The 22712-nt window shown below is 45.7% G+C and overlaps 1 protein-coding gene across 1 annotated transcript in view; it reads left to right on the top strand.

The window, feature by feature from the left end:
- Positions 1-22712, top strand: part of LOC118075273 (low-density lipoprotein receptor-related protein 2-like) — a 94113-nt gene that overhangs the window by 52788 nt on the left and 18613 nt on the right. The window contains exons 10-23 of the mRNA XM_060269097.1: positions 1045-1267; positions 3828-3953; positions 4661-4888; positions 7460-7771; positions 8819-9028; positions 9167-9210; positions 11544-11887; positions 13141-13337; positions 15638-15879; positions 16312-16438; positions 17510-17685; positions 20168-20354; positions 21547-21765; positions 22419-22599. Of these exons, the coding sequence (XP_060125080.1) occupies positions 1045-1267; positions 3828-3953; positions 4661-4888; positions 7460-7771; positions 8819-9028; positions 9167-9210; positions 11544-11887; positions 13141-13337; positions 15638-15879; positions 16312-16438; positions 17510-17685; positions 20168-20354; positions 21547-21765; positions 22419-22599 (2816 nt within the window). The remainder of the gene's footprint in view (positions 1-1044; positions 1268-3827; positions 3954-4660; positions 4889-7459; positions 7772-8818; positions 9029-9166; positions 9211-11543; positions 11888-13140; positions 13338-15637; positions 15880-16311; positions 16439-17509; positions 17686-20167; positions 20355-21546; positions 21766-22418; positions 22600-22712) is intronic.

The following is a 22712-nucleotide window of genomic DNA, read 5'->3' on the forward strand; positions in this document are numbered from 1 at the left end:
TTAAAATGTGTGGTGGTAGTCCCTTTTGGACTATTTGAGGAAGTGTTATAGCCAAAGGAAGTTGCGGGCAGGATTCAAAGCTAGTGCAGTTATGCCAGAATTGGTGTTTATGTTCCAGACAATCTTTCATTGGTTAGCCATCCAGCTGTCCAAGTTTTCTCCAGGTTGAGATCTTCAAAGGCAGTCCCACATTGCAGTAACCTAACCTAAAGGTTACCAGAGTGTCGGCAACATAATCTAGGTGATCCCCGTCCAGATAGGGGTGCAGCTGTGCCACCAGCTGAAGTTGACACAAGCCACTTGAGCCTTTGGCCCTCTAGGAATCTCTTCATGAAGTGCAGTTTTAAGGACTGTCCACAAAGAAAAATGCAAAACGATGGTTTGAGGGGGCAAATGCACAACGGTGCGATTACGTATGGCATGTGTCTGTGCATAACCTCTGGAGGAAGGCTTTGCTCAGTAAACCAAACAGTGGTTTTAGTGTACATCTGGGACATGAACCATGTTTGGTTGCCTTGACTCTAGTTGAGCTGCCTGCACTATAATGTAGCCCAGGGTGGCAGCGATGGGAAGATAAGAGCGCAGTAAACAATAGGAGGGTTTGTGTGTTCCATAGCAGCACTTCTGAATTGGCTTGGTATTCCAGTGAGCAGGCAGCAGTACAGTGGTGCCTCGCAAGACAAAAGTAATTCGTTCCGCGAGTCACTTCGTCTTGCGATAATTTCGATAATTGCGAGTCACTTCGTCTTGCGATAAGTGCGGTTTGCCGCGACAAAAAAAAAGCGCCGAAAAACTTCGTCTTGCGAAGCGAGGCCATAGAAAACTTCATCTTGCGAGTCACCAAAAACATCGCAAAACGCTTTCGTCTTGCGAGTTTTTCGTCGCGCTAGGCATTCGTCCTGCGAAGTACCACTGTACTCCTCAAACCTTCAGGTGAACTGCTCATTAGCTGGCGAAGGCTATAGAAATTGTCACTTGAAGCGCTCGAGTGCTAGTCCCCTCGGTCTGATTTGGGAATTCTGATTTGCCGTTTCTGCTCTCCAGTCCATAGAGACGATCAAGGCCGACGGCACTGGCAGGTACACTTTCCCAGAGAAGCTGCCGAAAGCACGGGCCCCTCTGGGACTCGCTGTGTTTGAGAATTCGGTCATTTGGGCAGACAAAGAGCAGTTGCTCTCTGCATCCCGCACCTCCCCAGGTGTTGCTGTGTTGCTGAACTCTTCAGTGTCTTCATTCACAGTACTGCATGAGCTACTGCAGCCTCAAAGTAAGTAAAAAGCCCGAGATCAATTTTTTTGATGAAGGGTGGATTGGAAGCATCTTTTTTTTTAAAAAAATTAATTTTTAAATCTCTCTAGCTAGCTATGAGCAAGACATGTCTGGTAGCAGGAATGGCTATTTCGTTTCCTCATTTTCATGTGTGTTGCCTTTAAATACCTATACCCATGACCAGGCAGAGTTAATATTAACAAGCCAACCGTTGTCTTGGTAGAGGGCCGGGTGCCTGTTTGGTAGGGGGAGCAGGCAAGTGGCCTGTCTTGGGCCCAAGGGTGCTTAAGGTGACCCAAAGGCTATAAACCCCAATGGTACTATTCTACCATAGAGTTGTCCTGTTACAACCTTCAGTTTCGCTTCCTCAAGAATCTGAAACTTGACAGCCATAACTACTGTAATGGGCACCAGTTGGACTTGGAAGTATCTCCCAGTTGGGAGCATTCCAAGAGCTCTTTTTGGCAGAACATGGAGCTAGGTAAGTATGCCCACCCTTAAGCCTCCACATACAAGGTCCTCTATGCGCCTAACACGAAAGCAGAAGTGTCAATACAAAAGAGTCCTGTCCCTGTGTAGGGAGTGCATCCCCAATGCAGCCTTGAACAACGCTTCACAAAATATTAAGATCTCTTTAGAGCTAGAAGGCCCATGGGCCTTGAAGTATAGGCCCCCACCCCTTTGCTCTCTTAAGTAGATGTCCGTCCTCTGATCAAGAATCCTTGCACCTAGGAGTGTGGGTACTTGGAAGGGAAAGAAATGTGCTTATTAAGACAAAACATTGGGACACAGGTGGCGCTGTGGGTTAAACCACAGAGCCGAGTGCTTGCTGATCAGAAGGTCGGCGGTTCGAATCCCTGCGATGGGGTGAGCTCCCGTTGCTTGGTCCCTGCTCCTGCCAACCTAGCAGTTCAAAAGCACGTCAAAGTGCAAGTAGATAAATAGGTACCGCTCCAAGCAGGAAGGTAAACGGCGTTTCCGTGTGCTGCTCTGGTTTGCCAGAAGCGGCTTTGTCATGCTGGCCACATGACCCGGAAGCTGTACGCTGGCTCCCTCGGCCAAAAACGCGAGATGAGCGCCGCAACCCCAGAGTCGGTCACGACTGGACCTAATGCTCAGGGTTCCCTTTACCTTTAAGACAAAACATAGTCTTCAGTAGCTTTTCATCCTTTAAATATTAACTCTTATCTCTGGAAGCTTTAGAAATCTAACACTTCACATTTTTACTTGAAATGTAACTACAAACTGAAGTGCAGTTGATCTTGTCCCAGACTCAAAGAGCATTGACTTGGTGAAATGGTGGATGTGGTTTCTTTGCATCTGCCGCATAGATAATTTGGCCCTCTAGCTATTTGAGTTCCGGCGCTTTTCAAACATTCATTTGTTGCATTGACACTTGAGTTCTAATATGTGAACTGTACTGTAAATGTGAGGTGGTTGGGGATTTGGCTGTTAAATGTTAAATGAGTAGGGAAATCCTAATTTGCACAGCGTCTTACTGGAGGAGGCTGCTTCCTTCTGGCAGTGTGCAACACTGCTTGATCTCAAAATGACTCCAAGTATTATTTAGACCAGGGTTTCCCCAACTTGGATCTGCAGCTGTTTTCTGGACTACAACTAGCCTAGTGGTCAGGGATGCTGGGAATTATAGTCCAAAAACAGTTGGAGACTCAAGTTTGGAAGACTCTGGTTTAGACAACTGCTTGCTCTTGCTATCTGCCCTGAAAGACCTACATTGGCTCCCAGTACGTTTCCGAGCACAATTCAAAGTGTTGGTGCTGACCTTTAAAGCCCTAAATCAGGCATCCCCAAACTGCAGCTCTCCAGATGTTTTGGCCTACAACTCCCATGATCCCTAGCTAACAGGACCAGTGGTTGGGGAAGATGGGAATTGTAACCCAAAACATCTGGAGGGCCGAAGTTTGGGGATGCCTGCCCTAAAATGGCCTTGGCCCAGTATACCTGAAGGAGCGTCTCCGCCCCCATCGTTCTGCCCGGACACTGAGGTCCAGCGCTGAGGGCCTTCTGGGGGTTCTCTCGCTGCAAGAAGCAAAGCTACAGGGAACCAGACAGAGGGCCTTCTTGGTAGTGGTGCCCGCCCTGTGGAATGCCCTCCCATCAGATGTCAAAGAGATAAACAACTACCTGACATTTAGAAAACATCTGAAGGCAGCCCTGTTTAGGGAAGTTTTAAATGTGTGACATTTTAATGTATTTTAATCTTTGTTGGAAGCCACCCAGAGTGACTGGGGACACCCAGCCGGATGGGCGGAGTACAAATTAAAAATTATTATTATTATTATTATTATTATTATTATTATTTATTATCTAAACAGCTGCATTGGTGTCTTATACATGTTCTAAGTTCTGTAGATGGGATAAGCTTGAAAATGAGAACCATCTTCTCATACTGCTGAATTCTGTGACTGGCATCAACGTCTGCATTTGTGTGCAATACACGTGGCCTGTGCATACATGGGAACTTAAGTTTAATTACTGGATTCAGCCTAGGAAGGGGTGGACCCATTCTTTGTCTAACTTGCCATCTTGGTCACTAGGTAACACAGCTGCCTGTGCACCTGGATTGTGTAGCCATATCTGCCTTTTGTCACCTGTTCATCCCAAGGGCTACAGGTGTGCCTGTCCAGATGGCACTTTCCTCCTGCCTTCAAACCAATGTGCAGGTAGGCTTGTGCTTTTAAATCTGGGGTGAAAATCCTTCCACAAACCACTTTGAGAACCCCACTTTGTGGGGTGGGTTAAACACCAGTGTTCAGAAAAGCTTATGCTGCATTGCATTCTGGGGTTTTTATGAGAAACGGCTGGTGCTAAATTTAATCTAGCTGTTGATTAGAATAGAGATGTGTCCATGATTTGGATAGAAACCTGTCACAGTCCCAGAAGCTCAGTTTTAGACAGGATTGTTTTGCATCTCCTGTTTTGGTCCGCCACCATGTTTTGAAACACTTAACAAAACAAAACATTGCATTGTGGAGCTGTGGAAAGGCTGTGTGACTACTTCAGCCTTCCTGCCATAGAAAGTTAAAGCAGGTCTATCTTCAGTTGGGTTTCATATAAATGCAAAATCCAATTGGCCAGAATGCTTGCGGTAATAAATGCTTTCCCAGCATCTCGTCTATAGCTTTGAACTGCCTCTGAGCAACTAGCATGACTACTTGAGCATCAACTTGTTACTCCAGTCAAGGAAGCACCAAAATCAGAAGTTGAAGGTATCAAGCCTATAATATGCCCAGGTGATTACTGAAGTCATAACCTGTTCTATTCGTCATAGCAAGAGCAGTACTTGGGTTGAATAATATGGTGACACTGAGCCGGCATGGCTAGCAAGTCGTGCAAGACCTGTTCCTCAATTCCTGTACTCTTCCTGCAGTGCTGAATGTCTTGTATTCTACTAACAAGCAAATCTACCGGCTAGAAGTTGGCCCCAAGGGGACAGTGTTGCAGCAGCATGCAGTGATTCAGGAGTGGCCGGAAAACGTCTACCTCCAGGACATGGACTGGAGCCGGGGATTCATCTACTGGACTGATGACAAAGGAGAACTGATGCGCTTCACTAAAGAGACGAAAGCAAAACTAATAATTCCTACAGGTTCGCCAGGTGAGCTCCTGTGCATTGCTATAGAGCAGGCATAGGCAACCTTGGCTCTCCAGATGTTTTGGAACTACAACTCCCATGATCCCTAGCTAACAGGGCCAGTGGTCAGGGATCATGGGAGTTGTAGTTCCAAAACATCTGGGGAGCCAAGGTTGCCTATGCCTGCTATAAAGCTTCTACACAAATGAAGCATGGACTTCTAAAACAAACTCCTAATGATGATGGCAAAACGAGAAATGGGTTTGGAAGAGAATTTACTTGGTTGGTTGTTTCCAATCAGCTCCAGACTATTATTTACTTCCTAAAGCATCAACTTGCAGACAATGCAGGATGCTAAGGGAACGGCAGTTCCCCCATTTCATGATTCAGTCCTTGCAGCTAGAGTTAATGGTATAGTTATCTTATGGATACATTTCCTGTAACCAGCCCAGTGTTTGGCATAATGTGGTCCAGCTGCCACAGTGGCGTAACCCCTAATTTCTTGACTCAACATAACTTTAGGATTTCTAGTCTACAGTCTGTGCTCTGGACAGGGAAGAGATGAAGCAAAAGACCATAGAAGCCAGTGAGGCCTTGCACAGGAGTACAGTAAGTCTTCCATCATACATCTGACAGATAGTGCCATAGCAGAACAAGCAAGCACACTATTCTGCTGCTTCTTAGCAGCGCATTGCACAAAGAGGAAAGGGAGGGGGTATAAAGCAATACTTCTACCTTCGACTAGCTTTGGAATCTTCGCCCATTGGAGAAGGCTCTTTTGTCTTTTTTCAAAATTTATTTAATCTATTTTTCGATACAATCATCAACCGCAAAAGACACATACAACAAAAACCATAATAACACAATCTGACAATTCAGATTTGGATACACTGATATACCTATGACTACACCTTTTTAAACAATATTTCCCCACCTCTCTCTCCTCCCTCTACTTCCCACCACTACCCACCTTATCGCTTAAATATTCGTTCCAGATTTCTTCATATTTATCCATTCTTATTTTGCGTCAACATGCAATTCGTTCGTATGTAGCTAATCTTTCCAAATTATCAATCCATGTGCTCAATGGAATCTTTTTGCGGCTCTTCCAAATCATCAAAACAAGTTTTTTTGCTTATAGCACAGTACATCCTTTTTTCTTTTTCTTTTTACCCCTTGAAATCTCCCACGTTTCCGGAATATAATTTAGAATTAAATTCAGTTCCCTTAAATAACCATTTCTTTTTATTACTCTTGCTATAAATATCCTCACCTCGCACCAAAATGATCTTATCATCGGGCAGTTAATCAACATAAGTCCACATTTTTACTCCCACATCTCCAGAAATTGTCTGCACTTGTTATTTTCTTCTGGTATAGTTTTGCTGGAGTCCAGTGGACTCTGAATAATATTTTCTGTTGAATAAGTCTTAGTCTTAGATCCATAGAGGCTATTTCTGTTGATTTTATACTTGACTCCCATATATCATTTGTTATCTGTACCCCTAACTCTTCACTCCATTTTTGTCTATCATATTTTAAATCGGAATGGGTTACTTCCAGGTTCGGCAGTTTGTGCATGCGCAGAAGCATCAAATGACGTCATGCGCAGAAGCGCCGAATCGCGACCCATGCATGCACAGATGCGGGTTGTGTACAGCTCATGTTGCAAACGGGGCTCCGGAACGGATCCTGTTTGCAACCAAAGGTGGTACTGTATTTCCAGAGGAGCATATAAGGGCATAAATGTTTTGGGAGAAAGATACGCCTTCTGAAGTCATGTGTGAGGAAGTAAGGAAGCTTCCTTGCCTGTTCAGCACCTCTGCTTTAACTGTGGTGGCTTGCAATGGGAAGAGGGAGTACAAGAGATCTGGGAAAAGTTTCACAGCAACACAGGGCTCACTTCCATATTCCTGTAACTTGAAAGGCCCGTGATTCTAGAGCTGCAGCACAACCCTTTCCTTTCAGCCAAGAGCTGTGAAAGAGCAATGACAGCTTTGGCAAATGCAGCAAAGACAGTGGATTTAAGCTGTGGCAATACGCAAAGGATAAAAGCAAAACTGATGGAGGAACTGATCCTCCTCTGCATATGGTAGCTTAAGCCTAAAGATTACCCCTCATCCTATTTTGTGCAGCAAGTAACTTACCCGCCCCGTGCACTTTTCATTGTGCAGTTCACACAGCAGAAGACCTCCAGGTAATCTTAGCAGGACATTGACACCTGTACAATGCCCCCAAATTTCAGCCAGGTACCGCTTACCATTTTCCTTCCAGAAACAAAGGAAACAGCTGCAACATCATGTGTCCCAGAAATGCACGGAATTTTAGCATTGGTGTGATTACTACCCCTGTCAGTGTGTGGGGTTGGCACAAACCATTTATTGTTTTGGGGGACTTCTCTAACCAAGGTCCCCCCCCCAAGCCAATTTCAGGATGTGCAGGGAGAAAGAGGGAGGGGAAATGAAAGTTGGTTATGCAAGTGGACATCCTTGATGAGCTGGGCTTCCATTGAAGAGACTCACTTGGTGAAGCCCCCCCCCCCCCGAGACTGGAAGGAGAAGCTTAACTTTTTACATTTGCTTTTTTTCCCCCTAGTCTGTGAAGCGACTGTTGATATAACTTCTGGGGACCTATACTGGCTAACCTGTAGCAGAACTGAAATTAAGGTGACTAGTTTTGCTGGCATGACGACGAAGGTTCTCTATCGCGCGGAGGCTGCTATATGGCACCTGTTCCTAGACTGGAAGAGAGCATCCTTGTACTGGCTAGAAAGTGGGAAACCAATTCAGAGGCTGAACCTTGATGGAAGCAGCATCAGAGAAGTGGGGAAGGAAGCCTGGACAGAAGATCTTCCAATCGCCTTGGACATAAGCTCGGGTACCTTCCTCTGGGCTTCCAAAGACTTGGGTAAATTACATGTTGCTTGCCCCGTTATACCTTGTGTAGTTGATGGTTCTCATGCTAGCTGTGCAGCCGTAAACAAACATTGCCACTGCAAAGCCCACTTTTGATAGCAGTTCCCATCCTCTAGTCCAGGGATGGGCAACCTTTTGAGCCTGGTGTGTCAAAATTCGCCAAAAAACTGAGCATAACCCGAGTGGTGTGTCACTTCGAGAGAGAAAAAACCACAATTTCGCAATATTTATAGTTTAAATAACAAAAATGTATAATTGTTTCCCCTTTAAAAAAAAGAAAAGAAAAAGGGGAGGAAAAAATTATTAAAGTTTAAATTATTAAATATTTAAAAGGGGGGGAAATAAGGCAAAACCCAGAGGTCTTTCCCAGTGGGATTCTGGGCTCAGGCCTTCCTCCAACGGGTCTGCCGCTGGGGAGGTGGGCTCAGGTTTGGCCTGTGCAGGGGCTTCCTTTGTCCTCCACCGGCCTCCGGAGTGCCTCAACACTGTCCATCAGGTTTGCGGGGTGGGGGTAGGGTCTGGCAGCTCCCCGGTTGCTGCACTGGTGGCCCCCAGTGTCCGGGTGGTGGCGGTTTCGGTGGCTCAGGAGCCCGTCCAGCAGCTCCTGCAGCGCTGGTCACTTTCAGGAGCTCCGCAGCTCCGTGCCGACCGCCATCTTGCCTCGCCGGAAGTCCACAAGGCCCCCATTCCACCGCCGGCCGGAAGTGAGGTCTCAGCATGCGGCCGCGTGTCACCGAAAATGGCTATGTGTGTCAGTGCTGACACGCGTGTCATAGGTTCGCCATCACTGCTCTAGTCTGAGAACAGGCAATATTTCCTTACTAACTGCTTTGAGGGTGTGGGTGGGTGGGTGTTTTCTTTAAAAAAACAACAACTTTAAAAAACAATATTGGCTTGATCCCTTACTGGATTTTGCTAAGGTTGCTGGGCTGTCCCATTCAACTTTCTAGAAACTGGTTGTGCTGTGACAGTTGTGTAAATATACGACACACTTTGGTTGCTTGTTGCGATGGAATAACAAGCGTTTCCTTGTTCATAGGGCTGAAGGTGCTGAACCTCATCACACACAAGACGTACAGTATAAAAGAGAGATGGACCCATGGCGTGGCAGCTGTATACGGACCTTACCTGGTGACATTCAACAAAACAACCGTTGTGATCTGGAACAGAAGATCAGGGGTGCCCTCTGCTGTGCAAGTAGCCAATGTACAGAAAGCAGTGGTGATCTTTGACACGAATTTGACAACAGGTAAACTGACTTGGCACCCTTGTGGATTTCTAGGCTGGACACTTAAACAGCCATCAGGGGGTGTGGTTCAATTGTCCCTATGAAATATGTGCTGCAGAAAAATGCTTGCTGGTCTACATGTTTACACCACCTTTTCAGTGCATGAGTTCTTTGGCTTACCGTTAGTGCCCACTAAAGCTTCGGCGAGAAGTTCAGTTGCTGAATGTTTTTGACCATTGCATAGCTGCCAAGTTTTCACTTTTCTCGCGAGGAAGCCTATTCAGCATAAGGGAAAATCCCTGTAAAAAAAGGGATAACTTGGCAGCTATGCCATTGTTCTCTGCAATTGTTGCGTGGGAATGAGAGTTCCAATAATAATAATAATAATAATAATAATAATAATAATAATAATAATTTATTATTTATACCCCACCCATCTGGCCGGGTTCCCCCAGCCACTCTGGGCGGCTTCCAAAAAAACAGAAATTCTAAAATACAAAAATCCATCAAACATTAAAAGCTTCCCTAAACAGGGCTGCCTGTTTATCTCCCATGTTGCCCTGCAGCTGTTGATCATTAAGGCCATGCTATTGTGTAGGGGAGGAGGGGTCTTATAACAACTGTAGAAATCCACTGCTTGCTTTATAAACAGCTGTGAATTCAACTTGCTTAATTCATGGCCATCAGCTCTGAGTCGGTTTTTCCTTGAAATGAATTTTTGGTCTGGGGTATGGATTGCATACATGGATTGCTGCTACATGCTGTGCTTGGGAGCTTCATTCAACACAGGGCTTAGGCACTGCTAGTCTAGAGAAATTCGTATCTGATAAACCTTTGGTCCATTTTTGCAAGGTGATTCTCTCTCTCTCTCTCACACACACACACAGTGTTTCCTGAACTTGGATCTCTAGCTGTTTTGCACTACAATTCCCATCATCCCTGACCACCTATCATAGTTAGACAGATGGGGAGGTAAGGATCTGGCTTAGATAGAGGAGGGAGAAAGGTTGTTTTCTGCTGCTCCAGAGAAGTGGACATGGAGCAATGGATTCAAGCTATAAGAAAGAAGATTCCACCTAAACATTAGGAAGAACTTCCTGACAGCAAGAGCTGTTCGACAGTGGAATTTGCTGCCAAGTAGTGTGGTGGAGTCTCCTTCTTTGGAGGTCTTTAAGCGGAGGCTTGATGGCCATCTGTCAGGAATGCTTTGATGGTGTTTCCTGCTTGGCAGGGGGTTGGACTGGATGGCCCTTGTGGTCTCTTCCAACTCTATGATTCTATGACTGCCTATCTAACAAAGTAGGCAGGAGCGCCAACTGTCTTTTAGATGATGGGGCACACCTGCAAAAAAAAAAGTGGTGATGTTGATTATAATTACTTATATAATGCCCATCTGACTGGGTTACCCCAGCCACTCTGGGCAGCTTCCAACAAATTAAAACACAGCACGACATCAAAAATTAAAAACTTCCCTATACAAGCCTGCCTTCAGCTGTCTTCTAAAAGTCAGGTAGTTGTTTATTTCCTTGACATCTGATGGGAGGGTGTTCCACAGTGCAGGTGCCACTACCGAGAAGACCCTCTGCCTGGTTCCCTGCAACCTTCCTTCTCACAGTAAGGGAACCGCCAGAAGGCCCTCAGAACTGGACCTCAGTGTCCGGGCAGAACGATGGGGGTGGAGACGCTCCTTCAGGTATACTGGGCTGAGGCCATTTAGGGCTTTAAAGGTCAGCACCAACACTTGAATTGTGCTCTGAAATGTACTGGGAGCAAATGTAGATCCTTTTAAGACTGGTGTTATATGGCCCCAGCGGCCACTCCCAGTCACCAGTCTGGCAGCTTCAAGATGACCACAACGCTTGTTCTCAAGTGCTCTATTTTCCTATAAAGATTAAGGGTTGGCCATCAAACACACAAACTGTCAGTGCATTGTAAACAGGAATATGAAGAAACTGGAACTGATTGCTAACGTTCTCATTATACATGATCAAGCTTTCCTTAGCACCTCAGCCCTTGCTCCCCCCCCCCCAAGACCAATTGCAGTCATTAACAGTCGTTAACAGTCATCAACAGTTACAGGTAGGTAGCCGTGTTGGTCTGAGTCGAAGCAAAATAAAAAAAATTCCTTCAGTAGCACCTTAAAGACCAACTAAGTTTATATTTTGGTATGAGCTTTCGTGTGCATGCACACTTCTTCAGATAAGGTATCTGAAGAAGTGTGCATGCACACGAAAGCTCATACCAAAATAAAAACTTAGTTGGTCTTTAAGGTGCTACTGAAGTCATCAACAGGTTTACCACTCCTATCAGCCCATCACCCATTCCCATCTCCCCCACCCCCCACCCTCTGAATATACATAAGGGTCTGGTGGATTCTGTTTCAGTGTATCTGACGAAGTGTGCATGCACACGAAAGCTTATACCAAAATTAAAAACTTAGTTGATCTTTAAGGTGCTACTGAAGAATTTTTTTTATTTTGTTTCTAATTGCAGTGCGTTCTGTTCCTGTCATAAGCACTGCTGCATCAACTGCTAGCCGTACTATTTCAACTGCAGCAGCAAGACCAACAGCACAGACTACAGCATCAAGGACAACAGTGCTGAGTACTACAACTACAACAACACCCAGGACCACTACAAGGGCAACAACACCCAAGACCACCACGAGGGCAACAACACCCAAGACCACCATGAGGGCAACAACACCCAAGACCACCACAAAGGCAACAACACCCAAGACCACCACAAAGGCAACAACACCCAAGACCACCAGAAAGGCAACAACACCCAAGACCACCACAAAGGCAACTACCCCCAAGGCCACCAAGACCACAACAGTACCAAATGTAACCAATACCACTGTCTTGACGACTGTGTCCTGTGGGTGGGCTGAACTTCCTTGCCTAAATGGGCAGGGGTGTGTGTCCTTTGAATATATCTGTGATGGAGACGAGGACTGCACGGATGGGTCCGATGAAGACTTCTGTTCCCTAATTTGTGGTGAACCAGGTACTACTAAGTTCTTCCATGCTGTGTGTGAATAGCTCAATACTCCATACTGCACATGGTGAATTTAATAAAGGAGGGACCGTCTCCTACCCCATCGAGACAAAGGACCTAGCATGACAAATGTGACTAATTGGGCTAAGGTCAAACTTTTGCAGGCCTACAGAGTTGCCTAAATTATTAAAAATTTGGCTCTTGTTAGACAATGCTGGCGGGGGGGGGGGGAGGGAGCAAGGGCAGAATTTGAGGGCCTTCCCCAGCCCTCTCCCTGCCTGCCAAAAGCCTTCATCCCATATCTGGGAAAGCACTTACTAGGCTTTGGGAAGAAGGAAGAAGGACTTTAGGACGCTGTCAGAGCACTCAGGCCTCCTTTCCAAAGCCCTATGTTGTTTACCTGGCTTTGGGAAGGCAGGGGGAGAGCATCAAATGTTGCTGAGGAGCGCCAAAAAAAGGCCTCGTGATAGACCACCCTGTTCTATCATTTTGTCAACTTTTTAAAAAATCTAGGAAGTGTGTGCTTGTCTTCTCCAGTCCTACAGAAAGGCCTGACTATTGAACTTGACCGGTTCTTGTTATATATATATTTATTGATTTTATAAACACACAACAGAAAAACAGAAAAAAGGGGACACATACATAACATAACATAACATAACAAAATACCAACATTACAATAAAAAAGAATATCAATTCAATCTTATATCACAAATCTTTATCGACTTCCTCCTTTCCCTCCCAACTATGTTTCTTTATATTACTTCCTTAGTACTTTCCCAATCTTGATTCCAATCTTTTTAATAATTATCTAAACTTATTAATACTCTTAATAACTTATCAGTACTATAAATCTCTTATACGTCTCTCAAAATACAATTCTACTTTAGCTAAATCTTAAAATTCAATACAATAATAACACTTAACTAAATCTTAATACATAATAAACTTAACTAACACTCTTCTACAACCTCCTTTTACTTCCAAATCTTTAGCTAAAAACTGCTAATCTTACAATTCTTTTCTAAATAAGCTTTAAATTTCTTCCAATCTTCTTCCACCGATTCTTCCCCCTGGGAACTTGACATGTTCTTGTCTCTTTCTTTTCTAAAAGGAAGCTTCCAATGTCTTAGTGGAGACAAATGCATTCGCGAGAGGTTCCTTTGTGATGGGATTCCACATTGTCCCGATGGCTCGGATGAAGCCCGCTGCTGGGTGCCAACTCCAGAGTGTGCCTTGCGCTGCGATAACAACATGCGCTGTGTGCCTGAGAGTTGGTTATGCGATGGGAGCCCTGACTGCAGCGATAGCGCCGATGAACAGGGCTGCGGTGAGCAAATACCCAGTTGGCATAGCGGTGCCCAAATGGGTACATTCGGCTTCCAAACTGCTGGCTTCCTACAAAACTTGCAGACTATAGCTTGGGTAAAGCATGGCATAAGACACATTCCCCGAGCTAACACTGCCACCTGCTGTGTCTTAACAGGCTGCCTTTGGGAAGGTATCTTAACCTTGTTCCTGAACCTGCAGGGACAGGGCGGCATTGCCCCTTGCAACAAAAGCTTTGGTGGCACTGTCTGAACTTGCTAGAAACTTTTTAATTCAAATGATGCTTAACTCTTGAACTAGGAGCAATGGCTTTGCACTACCGACTGTTTTGGATAATGGAGTGATGAACTCAGAATGGGCTGGAGGGCTAGGTCTTGAACCCAGTAGATGACCTGAGCATAGCTGCCAAGTACCCCGGGAAACCCCCGTTTTTACTTACCTTTTCCCGGTGGTCCCCCGTATCACTTCGTCTCCCGTTTTTCTCCGTTATCTTCTCCTGCTGGTGGCCATTTTTTTTTCTTTCCAATTTGCCCTTCTATGGGCACCAAAAATGGCCGCCGCCGGCTTCAAAAATCGCATCTACGCATGTCCGGAAGTGCATAGACGCGGCTTCCGGTGTCGGCGGCGGCAATTTTTTGTGCCCATAGAAGGGCAAAGCGACACCGGAAGTTACGTCGACGCAACTTCCGGTGTCACACGGCTGCCGGTCCCGGATTCTGCAGTCCGGGACTTGGAAGGTAAGGACCTGAGGCTGTAGCATCTCTTCATCCCAAAAGTCCATTCTGCATTTGCCTGCACAGTTACAGCTGTTGGTGCAGCAGCCAATTTGCAACCAAGGACAGCACTTTCCTGTTCCTGGTTGTGTGAATTAGCAGGATGTTCCATTCATAAACATGGAGTCGGCATAAAATCTGAACCCATATGTAGCACCATGGCTTATTTGCTAAAGGGATATGTAAATATCTGCATCTCCTGGAGCTATGACAGTTGAAGGACTAATGCATATGATCGTGGGTCATTATATCTTCACACAATTTAAACTGCTGAATCATATGTCAATTCTTACAGGGTTTGGGGACCCAGATGCATTTTTGTGTAGCTTGTGTTAAATATACCACATTTTTCCGTCTATAAGACAGCACCATGTATAAGACGTCCCCTATTTTGGGGGACTCCGGTTTAAGAAAATGGGAGGAGATACTATCCTTGTATAATAATAATAATAATAATAATAATAATAATAATAATAATTTTTTATTTATACCCCGCCCTCCCCAGTCAAGAACCGGGCTCAGGGTGGCTCACACCAACAGAATTACAATATAACATAAAAACAATTAATTAAAATACAGATTAAAATACAGTATTAAAATTTAAAATGCAGCCTCATTTCAAGTAGTCCATAAATCCAAGCCATGAGGGAGGAAAACACAGGGGTCAGGCTGAGTCTAACCCAAAGGCCAGGCAGAACAGATCTGTCTTGCAGGCCCTGCGGAAAGATGACAAATCCCGCAGGGCCCTGGTCTCCTGGGAAAGAGCGTTCCACCAAATTGGGGCCAGTACTGAAAAGGCCCTGGCTCTAGTAGAGGCCAATCTAGCCATCTTATGGCTCGGGATCTCCAGAATATTGTTATTTGTGGACCTTAAGGTCCTCCGCGGGGCATACCAGGAGAGGCGGTCCCGTAGGTAAGACGAGCCCATATTTTTAACATTATTTTAGAGTAAAAAAACGTACAGTGGTACCTCGGTTTACAAACACAATTGGTTCCAGAAGTCTGTACTTAACCTGAAGCGTACTTAACCTGAAGCGAACTTTCCCATTGAAAGTAATGGAAAGTGGATTAATCTGTTCCAGACGGGTCCGTGGAGTACTCAACCTGAAGAGTACTTAACCTGAGGTATGAGTGTAATTGCTTCCGGAAGTCCGTACTTAACCTGAAGCGTACTTAACCTGAAGCGAACTTTCCCATTGAAAGTAATGGAAAGTGGATTAATCCATTCCAGACAGGTCCGCGGAGTACTTAAACTGAAGTGTACTTAACCTGAAGCGAACTTTCCCATTGAAAGTAATGGAAAGTGGATTAATCTGTTCCAGACAGGTCCGCGGAGTACTTAAACTGAAAATACTCAAACCGAGGCATACTTAAACCAAGGTATGACTGTAGTCTTATACATGGAAAAGTACGGTATTTTACATTGATCATTGTGGGGAGAATGCATTCAATTATTCATGAATCCTATATGAGTGAAATCTCTTGGGTGCTTTCTAGAAACAATAAACCCTGGTGTCTGTCTCTTCAGTTCATGCAAAGTGCACTGAACAGGAATTCCGATGCAGAAGTGGCCAGTGCGTGTCGTACTCCCTGCACTGTGATGGAGACCGTGACTGTAAGGATGGCTCAGATGAAGTAGGCTGCCCAGTAGCCCCAAAGCTACATTTCTGCCATTCGGATGAAGTCAATTGCCCTAAAAGTGGAGAGTGCATCCTCAAAGAATGGCTCTGTGATGGCGATAAGGACTGCAAAGATGAATCTGATGAACAGGTGTGTGTGTGTGTGTGTGTGTGTGTGTGTGTGTGTGTATAACTGGCAAGGAATGCAGAGTGCCATCAAATTGGCTATTTATAAAGATCTGATCAGTTACAAACATATTAAGGGCTGGAGATGGCTATTCCATTTCTTTTAAAGCACTAACAAGTACACGCAGAATACGCAATGCAAATTTCCTGTTTTCTAGAGGACCTGGCAAGTCCCAAAGTTTACAGTATGGCCAAAAGTCACAGTATTTGTGATGGGCTTGGACAACAAAGAGGTTGCTTTTTAAGCAAGCACGAATTCATAGCCACCAGCAGCCAGCTGCAAAATGAAGCACTGTTGAGTGTTCCAAATGCCATTTCTAGCTGGCATAGTTATCCCAGCAGCACAAGAAAACTGCAAAGGAGAAATCCCTTTTGCTTGAATGCCTTCTCCTTGCAGGACTGCAGTTTGCCAGAGCACAAGTGCGGTGACCACCAGTGGCAATGCAGAAGTTCCGAGTGCATCCCAGACCTATGGTACTGTGATGGGCAGGCTGACTGCAGAGACAGGAGTGATGAGACTTCCTGTAAGTACTCTTCTCGTTTCCCTTGCAAGAGCTTTTGTGGGTTGCTTAAAGCCTTTACCGCCAAGCAGCTTTTGCCACTGGACTAATGTGGCACTCCCATTCAAGAGCCACGAGAAAAATACCTTGCCTTTAAAAGTCTTAGGTGGTGGAATTACTTGTGCTGTTCACCAGCAGAGTAATCGCACATTCTGTAAAGGAGAAATCAAAACAAGTATGGGGGGGGGGGAATCCTCGAGTGAACACCCTGAGGCCTGTCTAGAGAATAGCAGAAGGCAAAGTGGATTGACAGTCTTGCAGCTTAGTTGTGTTAGGGAGCTACCTGCACTTTCCATAGAAAGCTGCTCCGCTTTTTGGAGAAACGGCAACACCCAGCACTAGGTGTAGAGTGGATCAGAACTTCTAATACAAGAGTGAGGAACCGCTGGCTCTCCAGTTGTTGCTGAACTACAACCCCCGTCAGCACAAAACAAACATGGCCATGGACGATGGCATTTATACCGTAGTACAACATTTTGGTTCCCCAAACCTGCTTTAATAGGCATTCCTGCAAGCTTGTTAATGAGCCTGCAGTAATTTCATCAGCAATGCAAGTGCAATAGTCTTCACTGCCACCCATTTCACTCTTAAGAACATGAGCAGGATTTGACCCTGCTGTGTGGTATTCCCTTAGCAGATGAGCAAAATGATAGCCAAAGTACACGCAGTAGCAGCAGACCTTTTAAAAACATAAATCTGCGTCTGCCCCAGTAGGGCGGGAGGTGCAGTTTTAAAGTGTAAAAAGGTAAGGGGGAGTGCTGCTGGATCCTCACCGCCCTCTCCCCTGCAGTTCCTCCCTTGATCACTTTTCATCACCAGACTCACGAGGAACTGGGAAACCAAACTCTTCAACTCTCAGTTGCATGCCCTCCTTCTTCTTCACTGCCTTTAAAATCCACTGGTAGAAAGGCATGCAGGTTTTACTGCTGTAACAGCTTGGCCCCTTAAGAGTTCTGAAAACCCACTTACAGTATTTCTGCTCTACATTTTAATCCTTGTACAGTCTTTGAGGTTTTTTTCCTTGCTGTTACACAGGCAAGCCGAGGAAGTGCCTGGGCTATGAATTCCAGTGTGGCGAAACCTGCATTAATTACACTCTGGTGTGCAACGGGAGACCAGACTGTCAAGGTGGAATGGATGAAGGCAGGTATTGTGCCCTTGCATGCCAGCGGTCGTGTTCCCAGATCTGCTACAAGTCTCCTAGCGGGCCTGTAAGTTTGCTATTTCTCGGATGTTGACGATACTACCACTTTGGGCTTGTGGGAGATTAGCAGCCAAACCTAACCAATGCATATTCTTGCTAGTTAGCATGAGAAGGGGCTGAGTCCACAGAGCTGTATTGCTGCTAGGCAAATACACAGGCCGTAGAAATACAATGGGTAGACTGTGTGATGTCATTTCCCCTCATATCCTGGAGAGGAAGGAGCATATAGGACTTCTTGTTCCTCTCACTTTCTCATCCTTTGCCCAGCGTTAGATGCAGCTATGCCTCCACTTGCTCCAGCTTTAGGCACTTGCCTGAAGCTGGTTATATTGTAAACACACGCATTTCACCTGCATAGTTTTTACTGCTGCAATTGCTGTGAACTAATGCAGTTCGAAAGCACATCAAAGTGCAAGTAGATAAATAGGGACCGCTCCGGCGGGAAGGTAAACGGCATTTCCGTGCGCTGCTCTGGTTTGCCAGAAGCAGCTTTGTCATGCTGGTCACATGACCCGGAAGCTGTCTGCGGACAAACGCCGGCTCCCTCGGCCTATAGAGCAAGATGAGCGCCACAACCCCAGAGTCGGACGCGACTGGACCTGATGGTCAGGGGTCCCTTTACCTTTAATGCAAAGATATAAGTAAATACAGTGGTACCTCGACTTACGAAGACGAACTGTTCTGCGGCCGTCTTCGTAAGTCGAAGTCTTCGGTTGTCGAAGCGGCGCTTCTGCGCATGCGCAAAGTGCAATTTCGCGCTTCTACGCATGTGCAGAACACGCACACCGCTTTGCGCAGGCGCAGAACGCACGCACGGCGAGAAGACTTCCGGGGTTGTCGACTTTGGAAGTCGAATCGTTCAGTTGTCAAGGTACCACTGCAAATTATATTTTTGAACCCAAGCTGTCGCCTGCTCCTTCGTTAAGCGATGTACGAAAAGGCGAGCCACCTTACTTCAGAGCTGCTTTTAATTTTGCTGCCAAGGATGGGGTTTTGAAACCCTGTTCAACTCGCACACGTTGGGAGTCTGGAGGGATGAATTGCAATTCATATATCCTCCCTGCCCATTAGAACCCATTCCACAGGGCTCTGCATTGAGTGACTTCTAAACGGACTGCTGCTTCTGCCAGGACAAAGCTTACCAAGGCTCTTTCCACGAAAGCCAAATTCCTCTTGGTGCAGGAAAGTGGCAGATAGCTATATTGTCAAGTTTTGTAAGATGCATGTCAGCTTCGTTACTCAGTTTTAACCTTGTGTTGGCCTAAATGCCCTTTAAAACTGAATGTCTGCTCACTGTATGGATTTCCACCATTCCAGTTCTGAGTCGGAAGATAGGCATTCAGCGGATGGCATATTGGTCAACTTTTTCCAGCAAGGCTTCCAGCTTGAAGCCAAACTTTAATGTGTCCGCTTGCTTGGCAACCATGTTTGGTTTCATTTTAAAGTTAATATCAGGTGCAGGGGATGGGGTTTCTTTAGGAAACCAGTTCTCCACCCCCAGCCTTGGTAGGAGGTAGGAAAGCTGACTTGTACCAGTAGGGATTTTGCAAGTCTAATTGCAGCAGTGGAGAGTTTTCATTTGTGATCACAGGGAAAGAATGTTCATTGCAGTCCTGGTTAAAACTGTGGGCCAACCACTATATTAGTCGTCAGAACAGACTGAGACTCTTCTCCTAAAACTGTACGTTAAGAAAGAGCTGTATTGAGCACATTTCCCTTTGTTTCTGTCCCCTACCTCATCACCTATCATTCATACTTAGTTGTTTAGTCGTTTAGTCGTGTCCGACTCTTCGTGACCCCATGGACCATAGCACGCCAGGCACTCCTGTCTTGCACTGCCTCCCGTAGTTTGGTCAAACTCATGTTCGTAGCTTCGAGAACACTGTCCAACCATCTTGTCCTCTGTCGTCCCCTTCTCCTAGTGCCCTCAATCTTTCCCAACATCAGGGTCTTTTCCAAGGATTCTTCTCTTCTCATGAGGTGGCCAAAGTATTGGAGCCTCAGCTTAACAATCTGTCCTTCCAGGGAGCACTCAGGGCTGATTTCCTTAAGAATGGAGAGGTTTGATCTTCTTGCAGTCCATGGGACTCTCAAGAGTCTCCTCCAGCACCATCATTCATACTTAGAGGACCCTTCAAATTGCCTAACACTTCACAAGCTGCAGCCGCCAGCCTAGAAAGCTTAGCTCTTCATTTCCCAGCTCTGTTGAAGGGAACATCTTCCTTCAAATCCAGGCCCCCTTGTCTGCCTGCTCTGTTGAATGGGTAGCTTAAGCTTCCATTCTGTCCTGCTGGGATTCTTTCAGCTTGATGGAACACACAGCAACCAATCAATCTTGAGCAGCAACGATCATTTCACTTTTCTCCAGCAGCAACTTTTCATACATGTGCGTTCCAACAATAAAAGCTCTGAACGAAGATGATAGAAGCAACCTGCTTGCCTGCAACATGAAGACCCAAGTTTCTTTAAACGTAACCTTCTCCCTACAGAAATGTGCTTGCTACGAAGGATTCCGGCTAAGGAGCGACAGGCGCTCCTGCAAAGATATCAATGAATGTAAAGAGCTGTCGGAGGAGAAATGCAGCCAGACTTGTGTCAACACAGAAGGAAGCTATATGTGCACTTGCCACCCTGGCTACTTGCTGGAACCAGATGGCCACACCTGCAAAGTAGTTGGTAAGGCCCTGTAAATGCGTAGCTTGCCTCTTCTGGTAGGCATCTGTCTGCATGGTTCGGTGGCTTGAGCTGAGCTTGCCTGAATAAAAGAATTTGGCTTCAGGTACATGCACCCGCGGGACGTGGGTGGCACTGTGGTCTAAACCACTGACCCTAGGGCTTGCCGATCAGAAGGTCGGCGGTTCAAATCCCCGTGATGGGGTGAGCTCCCGTTGTTCGGTCCCAGCTCCTGCCAACCTAGCAGTTCAAAAGCACGTCAAAGTGCAAGGAGATAAATAGGTACTGCTACAGCAGGAAGGTAAACAGCATTTCCATGTGCTGCTCTGGTTCGCCAGAAGCAGCTTAGTCATGCTGGCCACATGACCTGGAAGCTGTATGCCGGCTCCCTCGGCCAATAACGCGAGATGAGCACCACAACCCCAGAGTCTGCCACGACTGGACCTAATGGTCAGGGGTCCCTTTACCTTTACCTTTACATGCACCTACAGACTTGGGGCTAGGAAGCTTTAGAAACTAAGCCACTGTTTTGTCTTGCACGGTGCTGGAAAAGTGATGGGAGCTTGCTGATCAGCTCTAATAGTTGTTAGTTGGGAAAGGACTCCCAACTTAGCACCTTCCAAAAGTAGCATTGCTTTGCAAAGACTGAAGCTGCAAACAAATACAGTGGTACCTCTACTTACGAATTTAATGCGTTCCAAACGCACATTTGTAAGTCGAAAAAATTTATAAGTCGAATCCCATAGGAATGCATTGGGAGAAAAAATTCGTAAGTCGAAGCAACCCTATCTAAAAATTCGTAAGTAGAAAAAATCCTATCTAAACCGCATCCAAGGTGGCGGACGGAGCTCCATTTGTAAGTAGAAACATTCGTAAGTAGAGGTACCACTGTAAAAAGAAAGCTGGCATAACTTGCCAAGTATTACTCTTCATCCAAATAAAAATGTGGGGAGTCATGTTAAGTACAGTGGTAACTTTTTTTTTTTTTTAAAAAAAGAAAACTGGCTGGCAGACGATTCGCTTGCAAGCTTTCACTTGTCCGAAGCACCAACTCGGCAGATTCAGTTTACTGAATGCTGGGGTTGACTATGCCTATGCTTCTAGGAGTCTGTGCAATGCCCTGCCAAGTATTGTGCTCCAGGTGGTGGCAGCAGGGGTCTAAACTGCAATGTGTAACCACTTCTCTTTCCTGCAGGCTCTGAGCCGAAGTTGCTTGTTGCGGTTCAGTTCAATTTGATCCTATATGGATTAAGGAGCCTGAAAGAAGATGTTATATTGACCACTGAGAAGGACCTTATTATCTTTTCGATCGACTATGACTTGGTGGAGCAGAAAATCTTCTGGATGGACCTCAATGCCGAAAGTATTAAGTGGATGAACATGAGAAACAAGGAAAGAGGGACTCTAGTTAAAGGTGGGTGTTTTGGTTTAGGTTCGGGCATCTGACTTGGGAGCAAACTACTTACTTTGAACTTTGTACGCTGAAAGTCTCTGATGGAACTTCCTACTTGTTGAATGTAAAATAATAACAAACTGAATCTGGCTTCAGAAGAAGCTTCCTGGGCTAATTCAAGAACAACCGCATGTTCAGGCCACCAGTATTTGCAAGGTGGTTTGAAGCACAACTGAAAATTGTACAATCCATGAACTGCCGCAGAAAGTCATTGCAGGTAGCTTCACCTGTCTTTTCTAATAGCCTAGATCAGGTAGATCACTGGATGTCTGCGGTAGATCACTCTTAGATCATTGGCTCCCCCCAAAGAAGCTGAACAATTGTGGCTCCCCTAAAAAAAGCTCAACATTTTACCTCCTCTCTGAAAAAACTCAACAACTTTGATCCAAACCCCCCAAAAGGGGGTAGATCACTGCCAGTTTTTAACTCGGTGAGAAGATCGCAGTCTCTTGGGTGTTGGCCACCCCTGGCCTAGGTGATTTTAACACAGCAAGTTGGCACCTGCTTGAGTAAATACAGGCAATGACTGATTTGCATGGAGAGTTACGTTCTTTACCTCCAAGTGTCGGTGGAGTGCACTCATTTTATCCCATCCCCCCCCCCAATGACTCCAGGAATCAAATCGGATTGCATAGCAGTAGACTGGGTAGGAAGAAATCTTTACTGGACAGATGGGATGGCAGGACAGATCATGGCTACACAGCTAAATGGTAAATGGAGAGGAATTCCTGAGCACACTGTGGTTCTTGATTACCTGGATCAGCCTCGGTCACTCGCACTCCACCTGTTGGATGGGTAAGACTTTCAAAGTCTCTGTATTTTATGAACATTGCTTCCAAGAGGGTTGGGCTTCTCATTGGAATACAGGGGGTACCTTGGGTCTCAAACTTAATCTGTTCTGGAAGTCT

Source organism: Zootoca vivipara, chromosome 16 (assembly GCF_963506605.1).
Source record: "Zootoca vivipara chromosome 16, rZooViv1.1, whole genome shotgun sequence".
Classification (NCBI taxonomy): Eukaryota; Metazoa; Chordata; class Lepidosauria; order Squamata; family Lacertidae; genus Zootoca; species Zootoca vivipara.